Source organism: Oncorhynchus keta, chromosome 23, assembly GCF_023373465.1.
Source record: "Oncorhynchus keta strain PuntledgeMale-10-30-2019 chromosome 23, Oket_V2, whole genome shotgun sequence".
Classification (NCBI taxonomy): Eukaryota; Metazoa; Chordata; class Actinopteri; order Salmoniformes; family Salmonidae; genus Oncorhynchus; species Oncorhynchus keta.
Genome location: NC_068443.1, coordinates 1,506,715 through 1,518,230, shown reverse-complemented (window position 1 = coordinate 1,518,230; position 11,516 = coordinate 1,506,715). Strand labels below are relative to the sequence as shown.

The window sequence follows — 11,516 nt, the reverse complement described above, 5'->3', positions numbered from 1 at the left end:
GCAGAAACGGTACCATGGACACGTTTGATTTGGTTTACAGTTTAGTACCTGGCGGTGTTTACCTGTCCATCTGAATTGAATATTGCCAACAAAAGGAAATGTATTCAGGAGAAATGCAGATATGTGAAAACCAGCTTCTCCATCGACCGAGATTAATCATCTGGAGAACTAAAGCAAATATCTTTCCACGACCCACCACCTAATATCTTCATAGGTTTTCAGAAGACGGCATTCTGTGTACATCGGTAGGAAACAAATCCAATTTAATATTTTTTTAAATTTAATTTTAAGGCAACAAAATGTGAAGACTGTCTCCACGCTCTCTCCTCCCAAATTATAGTTTTTAATATCGATACATATATTTTATATATAAAAAAAGATATATAATTATTGATATCGAAAATGTAATTGATTATAAAAATATTGACATAAAAAAATTGTGAATATGCAGAACCAGTCAAAAGTTTGGACACACCTACTCATTCCAGGGGTATTCTTTATTTGTACTATTTTCTACATTGTAGAATAATAGTGAAGACATCAACACTATGAAATAACACATATGGAATCATGTAGTAACCAACAAAGTGTTAAAAAAAATCCAAAATAGTCCAAATGAAAGACATTCAGGTTCTTCCCTGTTTGCTGAACCTGTCCGATAGAAACAGACATTTTTGATGTTTGCAGTAATGACAACACCCCTGGGGCCTATTCATTACGGAAACCGTTTACCATTTAAGAAACCAAACAGAAGCAAAACGAGAGTTTTTATTGGACAAATTCAGGTTGGTCCCTCCCTGTTTCTTTCCGCTTGCTTCCGATTTTAAGAAACGTTTTGCAACAGAATCGACACAATGAACACGCCCCTGGCCCAGCGTTTTCACAATGAGGGGATTCGATTATCTGTCCCGGGTTACTCCAGTAGAAGGACTTTCCACCGAATGAAAAGTGATTGCATGCATGACTCAGCGTGAGCCAGATGCCCCGTTCAAAGCCCAGAGAGAAATCGGCTCCAAAACAAAAGTGGCATAGTGTCAATTAAGGGGGAGGTTGTTGTTTCAGGAATACAGAATACACTGTGCTGTCTCTCTGAATGTACTGTCTCTCTGAATGTCTGTACTGTCTGTCTGTCTGTACTGTCTGTCTGTATTGTCTCTCTGAATGTCTGTACTGTCTGTCTGTACTGTCTCTCTGAATGTCTGTACTGTCTGTCTGTACTGTCTCTCTGAATGTCTGTCTGTGTCTGTCTGTCTCAGGCTAGCATTCATGGTTCTGAATAGAGGAAGTATACCTACAACCGGAGGTTAGGAGAATTAGGTTAAGGTTAGGATTAGCTCAAATTCTCTCCTAACCTGCCATGAAAAAGTCACTATCGGTTGTAGCTGGTCTGCGTCTAGTCACAACCAGCCTACCAATCCCCCTCATACAGAATATCTCTGAAAATAATGTGATCAACAGACCAGGGCCCGCTCAGCCAATGAAAAGGTGGGAGTGTCATGTTCAGTGTTTTGATTGGCTCCCTTGGCACTAAGCAGGCTGTGGAAGGGACACCAAAGCTGGCAATTGGGGGTGTGGCCAGAGTGTAGGCACAATGTACTGCTCCAATGCCTGAAGCTTTCTGTAGTTGTCTGTGCCTGGCCACACTTCTAGTCTCTCCCCTCCTCTAGCCTTGGATGATAGACAAATCAAATCAGTGGAGTGACTGGCCTGGCCTCTCACCTCTAATCTCTTTCTCTTCTCTCTCTTCAGATAGACAGACAGACGTACTGTAGATAGAGCTATCAACGATGGTGGTCCCTGGCTCTCAACACAAGATGTACCATCCTCCGAAGGATTTGCAGAAGGATGCTCATGTGCCTGACTTCGACCGTTATCTGGAACTTTACAGGAAGTCTATTGAGGAGCCGGACGGTAGGTTAAGAAGGCTGTTAGCCGTCCTTGTTGCTCGCAGAATAACTAAAGACTCATTGTGTGTGTGTGTGTGTGTGTCTGTGTGCTCTGAACAAAATCTGAATGTCCTTTTTCTTGCAGTATTCTGGAAAGAGGTTGCTAGTGATTTCTATTGGAAGAAACCTCCTACGGGTCAGATTCTGCAGTATAACTTCGATGTGACCAAAGGGAACATCTTTGTGAAGTGCATGGAGGGAGCCACAACTAACATGTGCTACAACGTCCTGGACAGGAACGTGAAGGACAAGAACCTTGGTGAACGAGTGGCATTCTACTGGTAAGACAAGACAAAAGTTGACTGTTTCTACTTGTTCAGAAAAAAAGTTGTAGTGAATAAGAATGAGGACTACATTTTGAGCCACCGTCTGTAGCATACAAGTCTCCCTGGAGCGCCCCAGTACGGGACAGGAAGTCCTCTAGACACTACGGACCTATTATTCATTCAGTATCTACATCAACACCCTGGCTTAGTGTGTGGCTCTAATGTAGTTGATTGAGCTTTTTTCATTTCATACGTGACCAAATATTTACTTTGTCAATGTGTGAAAGTCTAACTTCTCAGACAAGTAATGCCTGTTTCTCAGAGTGCCAGGGCTGAGATGGGGGTTTTAGGTTAATGTATACTGAGACCAAGAGGTAACTAACACCTGACATCAGAGTCAGAAGATAAGGTGTTTTAACGGCAGGTAGCCTAGTGGTTAGAGTGGAGGGGCGGCAGGTAGCCTCGTGGTTAGAGAGGAGGGGTGGCAGGTAGCCTCGTGGTTAGAGAGGAGGGGTGGTAGGTAGCCTCGTGGTTAGAGTGGAGGAGCGGCAGGTAGCCTAGTGGTTAGAGTGGAGGAGCGGCAGGTAGCCTCGTGGTTAGAGTGGAGGGGCAGGTAGCCTAGTGGTTAGAGTGGAGCCTAGCCTGTGGTTAGAGTGGAGGGCGGCAGGTAGTCTAGTGGTTAGAGTGTAGGGGCGGCAGGTAGCCTCGTGGTTAGAGAGGAGGGGTGGCAGGAGCCTCGGGTTAGAGAGGAGGGGTGGTAGGTAGCCTCGTGGTTAGAGTGGCGGCAGGTAGCCTAGTGGTTAGAGTGGAGGGCGGCAGGTAGCCTAGTGGTTAGAGTAGAGGGGCGGCAGGTAGCCTAGTGGTTAGAGTGGAGGAGCGGCAGGTAGCCTAGTGGTTAGAGTGGAGGGGCGGCAGGTAGCCTAGTGGTTAGAGTGGAGGGCGGCAGGTAGCCTAGTGGTTGGTGGAGGGGCGGCAGGTAGCCTAGTGGTTAGAGTGGAGGGGCGGCAGGTAGCCTAGTGGTTAGGTGTAGGGGCGGCAGGTAGCCTAGTGGTTAGAGTGGAGGGGCGGCAGGTAGCCTAGTGGTTAGAGTGTAGGGGCGGCAGGTAGCCTAGTGGTTAGAGTGTAGGGGCGGCAGGTAGCCTAGTGGTTAGAGTGTAGGGGCGGCAGGTAGCCTCGTGGTTAGAGTGTAGGGGCGGCAGGTAGCCTAGTGGTTAGAGCGTTGGGTCAGTAACCTAAAGGTTGCTGGATCAAATCCCCGAGCTGACAAGGGAAAAAAATCTGTCGTTCTGCCCCTGAACAAGCCCCGGTAGGCTGTCATTGTAAATAAGAAAATACATAAAAAAAATACATGGTCGATTTAAAAAAAAAAAAAAAAACTTTCTTTTTTTTAACATTCTTTAAAAAAAATTACATTTTTTTATACAAAAACTGACAATATTGTTTTGTCTCTTTGGATTTTAAAGTGCAGACTTTAAGTTATTTCAAGTTATTTTCATCGTTTAGCAATTACAGCACGTTTTGTACACAGTCCACCCATTTTAGGGGACCAAAAGTATTGGGACAAATTCACTTGTATGTGTATTAAAGTAGTCTTGAAGTTCAGTATTTGGTCCCATATTCCCATAGCACGCAATGATTACATCAAGTTTGTGACTCTACAAGCTTGATGGATGAATTTGCTGTTTGTTTTGGTTGTGTTACAGATTATTTTTGTGCCCAATAGAAATTAATGGTAAATAATGTATTGTGTCATTTAGGAGCTACAGTCTACAGCTGTAGCTGTACGGTTAGCTGTAGCTGTAAGGTTAGCTGTACGGTTAGCTGTAGCTGTAAGGTTAGCTGTACGGTTAGCTGTAGCTGCACGGTTAGCTGTAGCTGTACGGTTAGCTATATATGGTTAGCTGTAGCTGTACGGTTAGCTGTAGCTGTACGGTTAGCTGTAGCTGTACGGTTAGCTGTAGCTGTACGGTTAGCTGAATGCTTGAGATGGTCATTTTTGTCTCTTCAGTCAGACTGAGGCCTAGTCTTCCTGGCCAGCTTCACAGTCATTGGTCTGCTCTTGATCGTTGTATTATCTGGGTATCTTTAACAGTTATTATTGTAACACAGTCAGCCACGTCTCTTCGTCGTGCACATAGCTGATGATGTTAATGTCAGCTATCTACAGTACAACAGGTGAGGTCAGATCCAAGCTTTACCCGGGCAGACTGCCATGGTAACTGGGTCGGGGGCTTGGGAGTTGAGACAGACTTGTGCAACAGTGTGCCACATAACTAAACAAGCAGACAGACTGACATCGGACAGGCATTCAAACCCGAATATAGACTGAACAAGGAGAACATCCTGTCTGAGCAAACAACAGGATGCATTGCTACATTTTAGGATTGAAATGACAGAAGTTGTGTTTTATACATGACGCAACCTGATGACTGAGGAGAAGTCATTGGAAAGTTTAAAACTAAAAGTCCAAAATGACACAATAAGGGAATAGGTTTCCTCTTCAGGTGTGTCTTCTAACTGACTGTGATGAATGACAACATGACCTGAATTGTTGACTCGGATAATCAAAGGCTTGATGTTTTTTTATATTGTATTGATTCGGATAAAGGCTTGATGTTTTTTTATATTGTATTGATTCAGATAAAGGCTTGATGTTTTTTTTTAAATGTCTGTTCTCTAGGGAGGGTAACTCACCTGCTCACCACGAGGCCATCACCTACAGTCAGCTGCTTGGACAGGTGTGCAGGTGTTCCAACACTCTGAAGCAGATGGGTAAGGTGGCACACCTTAGTGTGGCATACGAAAGAAATAGGCTCGCTTACCACTTCTCCCAATTTACTGCCCTTGTGAAGAACATTCCTAAATGGTGCCGCTTTTCTTTAGAAATGTTTTAAATACTCAGTTTCCCCGTCAAAACCAGCACAACATCACCCTTTAACTTAACATTTATCATATAGAGCTAAATACCATGTATGTATATCTATCTCCTCCACCATTTTGTCTTCTGGCGTGTGTGTTAACAGGAGTGAGGAAGGGAGACAGGGTGGCCATCTACCTCCCTATGATTCCAGAGCTGGTGTACACCATGCTGGCCTGCACCAGGATAGGAGCGGTCCACTCCATCGTGGTCAGTGGTGAAGAGATGAAGTCGATCAGAAATCAATCCCGGGTTTATTTCAAGTTGCAACAGGGAGACACCACCCAGCACAGAAACAGAGGAAAATGTCTAACTGGTCTTCTCTGAGAAGGTCCCCCCTAATCAGCAGACGACTGTTCAAACAAAAAGACACATACACACATACACACACACACACACACACGTGTCTTACAGACGACAATAACAATCAGTGTCCTCTGTCCTTGTACTTTCAATCTGGCATCAATCACTATCAACAGATGTGAGTTAAATCCAGAACATCGTCTCTAGTCTAGTGACCGTTAACCAGTGTTAAAAACAACACTGGACGTATTACAGAAAGACAGAAATATAGAACTAAACATTCTGTTAATCACCTTAAAACTGAATATGAACTTCATCTGGGCTCCCGAGTGGCGCAGCGGTCTAAGGAACTGAGTCACTGCAGGTCCCTGGTTCGAATCCAGGCTGTATCACAACCGGCTGTGATTGGGAGTCCCATAGGACGGCGCACAGTTTTGCCCAGCGTCGTCCAGGTTTGGCCTGGTTCTGGCCATCATTGTAAATAAGATTTTTTTTTATTTTTTTTACTGTCTAGTTAAATAAAGTGTTAAATAAATATAATAATATCGTAAATATTTCCATTAAACAAGCGAACTGAGCAGTCGTGCTAGTTGAGCTAGCCCTGCTCTCCCATTGGACAGGCGATTTATTGTTATTTCGTTTCTATAGTGAATTCCAGTAGCCTAAAACTGATATTTCCTGTTCCTCCCCATTGTTTAAGTGAAAGACAGACAAGTTGAGCCTGCTTATAACTAAAATACAAAGAATTCCAGTACGGATCTTTCTGGCAATATATGTAGTTTCTGAGTGGAGTGTCAAATTTTACATTTACATTTTCGGCTAAGTAATCATAATCTTCGAGCAACCCCTCCCCCCCCCAAAAAAAATAGTCCTGACTTGCCTGATGGTCAAGTGCCTTTTCAGACTTCAATATTTAATTATTTTACTCGGCAAGTCAGTTAAGAAAATTCTTATTTTCAATGACGGCCTGGGAACAGTGGGTTAACTGCCTGTTCAGGGGTTTGAACTCGCAACCTTCCGGTTACTAGTCCAACGCTCTAACCACTAGGCTACCCTGCCGCCCCTCCACTCTAACCACTAGGCTACCCTGCCGCCCCTCCACTCTAACCACTAGGCTACCCTGCCGCCCAATATCAATCCCTGCTTTAAGTTTACTGGAGGTGGTTTGATCATCTAGCGGCTCTCATGATGAGGAACCTTCTCTGAGACTTAACCTGAAGACTTTGTGTTAGATCTGATCTACTGCCTGTGTGGGTTGTTTTCTTTATAGCTCCGCTAGCTAATACGACTAATGCAGTCTTAATAAGGTGTGTAGATGTTCCACACTGTAAATGACTGGTTTTGGTTTCTGTGTCCAGACTGTACTGACTGACATAAAGGTGGTGGGGGGTCTGTAGAGAATGGGGTCATGCCTGCCCCTGTCGGTTCTGCCTGACCTCGCCTTGCAGAGTTATCAGCTGTTCAGTAGCATGTGAACACCAGTTGGGATAACACCTGCAAACGGCCTGCGTCCCAAGTGGCTCCCTATTCCCTACATAGTGCCCTATAATTGCACCCTATTCCCTACATAGTGCCCTATAATGGCACCCTATTCCCTACATAGTGCCCTATAATGGCACCCTATTCCCTACATAGTGCCCTATAATGGCACCCTATTCCCTACATAGTGCCCTATAATGGCACCCTATTCCCTACATAGTGCCCTATAATGGCACCCTATTCCCTACATAGTGCCCTGTAATGGCACCCTATTCCCTACATAGTGCCCTATAATGGCACCCTATTCCCTACATAGCCTATTCCCTACATAGTGCCCTATAATGGCACCCTATTCCCTACATAGTGCCCTATAATGGCACCCTATTCCCTACATAGTGCCCTGTAATGGCACCCTATTCCCTACATAGTGCCCTATAATGGCACCCTATTCCCTACATAGTACCCTATAATGGCACCCTATTCCCTACATAGTGCCCTATAATGGCACCCTATTCCCTACATAGTGCCCTATAATGGCACCCTATTCCCTACATAGTGCCCTATAATGGCACCCTATTCCCTACATAGTGCCCTATAATGGCACCATATTCCCTACATAGTGCCCTATAATGGCACCATATTCCCTACATAGTGCCCTATAATGGCACCCTATTCCCTACATTGTGCCCTATAATGGCACCATATTCCCTACATAGTGCTTTAAAATGTGGACCAGCCACACTAGAACTGTCAGCGTGCTATTTGGGCCAGGATCATAGCAAGAATACATGTATAGTAATTTTAGCAGCAAGCTGAGCCAGACACTATTTCGGTCATAACCTTTGCGTCTCAAGTAGAGTTTATAGCCTTGTAGTTGAACAATACCTCATGTCTTATGTGTCCCCAAGGTTATTTTTAATGCAGTATGCAGGACTATATTTAGACCTATTTTAAAATGTAAGTGTCCCCCTTCCTGCTGGTCCATTGTTCTATGAGCTGTCTAATGTTGTATGATTCACGAACGGGACATAAGAGATTGTTGCCAATGTTTTGATTGTTTTGGGCTTTTTGCAGTATCACAACTTCTATTCTGATGTAGCATTATTTCTCATGTAGTTTGAAACAACAAGGCAGATTATTTAATTTCTTTTTAATATATATATATTTTTTAAAGTTTAGAAATGCTTTTGTATTCAATGCCATTTTGCTGAGGACATTTTTAAACGATAGAGTCCGTCACGTCCTAAAATGTATTTCATATTAAAGCGCTATGGTCACATTGAGAGGTAGGAAGTGTTAAACTGTGAACTATTTAACTGTGTCCAATGCAGAAGTGGCTTTTATTTTTTTCATTTTTTTTTTTCTTTTAAAGGAGCAGGCTTACAGTAAATGATAAAGCTGTGTGCTTTGGCTAAAGTAGATCTGGGACCAGGCTAACTCTAACATCAAATCATTTTTATTTAATTTTTTATATTGAGCAAATGTTGATTCGGCAATAACAATCAATCACAATGTTCTGTTAAATGACTCCATTAGATGTTGGCGTTTCGCCCTGTTATACATATTGTACAACCTCACTGAGGTGTGTGTGTGTGGGTTCAGTTTGCAGGTTTCTCCGCTGAGTCTCTGTGTGAGAGGATCATGGATTCCCAGTGTAGTATCCTGGTGACTGCAGGTAAGATGTCCAGGACTCTAAATAAATTAAATTAAAATAAAAAATGAATTGGTAGCACTGGTGCTCCCAACTTCAAAAAGTTAGGAGCACAACATAAAATCTAGGAGCACCAGAAGATGTATTTTGTTTTAATTTATTTGAGATATAGCATATTGGGTCTATATGAATTCTAGCTGCTTTTGAAGCTAGCCAGCCAGTTGTGCTCTAGAAACTCATTTTTAACGTGTTTATTATAAATAAATATATATTTTGGTGGGTATAGTTACACTTTAATTTGCAATAGTATAGTATTGCAATAGTAGAGTTTGCAGAACAAAACACCACTCAATTTGATACAAATCATCATGATATCATATTTAACCTGTACCCCTACACATTGACTTGGTACCGGTACCCCCTGTATTTAGCATCGTTATTTTGTTACTTTTTATTTTATTTTTTACTTAAATTTATTTAGTAAATATTTTCTTAACTATTTTTTAAATTTTTTAACTGAGTTGTTGGTTAAGGGCTTGTAAGTAAGCATTTCATGGTAAGGTATACTACACCGGTTGTATTCGGGCGCATGTGACACAAATAACATTTTAGATTTCATTTGATATCATTATGCCAGATAATTTGAAAAGTTTTATGGGAAAGCCATTCATTACAAATCACTGTTTCAGTGCGGCTTGGTTGGGTTGTGTTTCGGAGGACGCACGGCTCTCGACCTTCGCTTCTCCTGAGTTCGTACAGGAGTTGCAGCGATGAGACAAGACTGTACCTACCAATTGGAAACCACGGAATTGGGGAGGAAAAAGGGGTAAAATAAATAATAACAATAATACAAAAATAAATGACTGTTTCGCTAACTGGCTAAACAAAGTGGCGGACACGGGCGTTGCCATGACGTCATCGGAACGCTGTTTCGCTAACTGGCTAAACAAAGTGGCGGACACGGGCGTTGCCATGACGTCATCAGAACACCGACGTAGTGTTTAATATTCTGAATGAGTCTGCGCTCGATTTTTCCCTCAGCGAAGCCCATCATTACAACTATATTTGTCTGGGAGCGGTTTTCTTCCGGTTCCCACTGGTGTTCCCTAAAATAAAAAATGTCAGGTGACACAACAAAATATCTAGGAGCATTTTAGAGCCCTGCTGATGTCCAATGAGATGACACCATGCATGTGGGACTTGGCTGATGTCGTCCAATAAGATGACACCATGCATGTGGGACGTGGCTGATGTCGTCCAATAAGATGACACCATGCATGTGGGACTGGCTGATGTCCAATAAGATGACACCATGCATGTGGGACTGGCTGATGTCCAATAAGATGACACCATGCATGTGGGACTTGGCTGATGTGTCCAATAAGATGACACCATGCATGTGGGACTGGCTGATGTCGTCCAATGAGATGACACTATGCATGCATGTGGGACTTGGCTGATGTCCAATAAGATGACACTATGCATGTGGGACTGGCTGATGTCCAATGAGATGCATGCATGTCTGATGTCCAATAAGATGACACCATGCATGTGGGACGTGGCTGATGTCGTCCAATAAGATGACACCATGCATGTGGGACGTGGCTGATGTCGTCCAATGAGATGCATGCATGGGTCTGATGTCCAATAAGATGACACCATGCATGTGGGACTGGCTGATGTCCAATGAGATGACACCATGCATGTGGGACTGGCTGATGTCCAATGAGATGACACCATGCATGTGGGACTTGGCTGATGTCGTCCAATAAGATGACACCATGCATGTGGGACTGGCTGATGTCCAATGAGATGACACCATGCATGTGGGACTGGCTGATGTCCAATAAGATGACACCATGCATGTGGGACTGGCTGATGTCGTCCAATGAGATGACACCATGCATGTGGGACTTGGCTGATGTCCAATGAGATGACACCATGCATGTGGGACGTCGCTGATGTCGTCCAATGAGATGACACCATGCATGTGGGACGTGGCTGATGTCGTCCAATAAGATGACACCATGCATGTGGGACGTGGCTGATGTCGTCCAATGAGATGACACCATGCATGTGGGACTGGCTGATGTCCAATAAGATGACACCATGCATGTGGGACTGGCTGATGTCCAATGAGATGACACCATGCATGTGGGACTGGCTGATGTCGTCCAATGAGATGACACCATGCATGTGGGACTTGGCTGATGTCGTCCAATAAGATGACACCATGCATGTGGGACGTGGCTGATGTCCAATAAGATGACACCATGCATGTGGGACTTGGCTGATGTCGTCCAATGAGATGACACCATGCATGTGGGACGTGGCTGATGTCGTCCAATAAGATGACACCATGCATGTGGGACGTGGCTGATGTCGTCCAATAAGATGACACCATGCATGTGGGACGTGGCTGATGTCGTCCAATGAGATGACACCATGCATGTGGGACGTGGCTGATGTCGTCCAATGAGATGACACCATGCATGTGGGACTTGGCTGATGTCGTCCAATAAGATGACACCATGCATGTGGGACGTGGCTGATGTCGTCCAATGAGATGACACCATGCATGTGGGACTTGGCTGATGTAGTCCAATAAGATGACACCATGCATGTGGGACTTGGCTGATGTCGTCCAATAAGATGACACCATGCATGTGGGACTGGCTGATGTCCAATAAGATGACACCATGCATGTGGGACTGGCTGATGTCGTCCAATGAGATGACACCATGCATGTGGGACTTGGCTGATGTCCAATGAGATGACACCATGCATGTGGGACTTGGCTGATGTCGTCCAATAAGATGACACCATGCATGTGGGACGTGGCTGATGTCGTCCAATGAGATGACACCATGCATGTGGGACGTGGCTGATGTCGTCCAATAAGATGACACCATGCATGTGGGACGATGGCTGATGTGATGTCCAATAAGATGACA

At 44.0% G+C, this 11,516-nt stretch overlaps 1 protein-coding gene across 1 annotated transcript in view; it reads left to right on the top strand.

The window, feature by feature from the left end:
* The first annotated feature begins 1,619 nt into the window (after window positions 1-1,619).
* LOC118379786 (acetyl-coenzyme A synthetase, cytoplasmic-like) overlaps window positions 1,620-11,516 on the top strand; it is a 56,434-nt gene continuing 46,537 nt past the window's right edge. Inside the window, exons 1-5 of the mRNA XM_052475939.1 lie at window positions 1,620-1,911; window positions 2,032-2,227; window positions 4,893-4,984; window positions 5,236-5,339; window positions 8,514-8,586. Of these exons, the coding sequence (XP_052331899.1) occupies window positions 1,788-1,911; window positions 2,032-2,227; window positions 4,893-4,984; window positions 5,236-5,339; window positions 8,514-8,586 (589 nt within the window). The 5' untranslated portion in view covers window positions 1,620-1,787. The remainder of the gene's footprint in view (window positions 1,912-2,031; window positions 2,228-4,892; window positions 4,985-5,235; window positions 5,340-8,513; window positions 8,587-11,516) is intronic.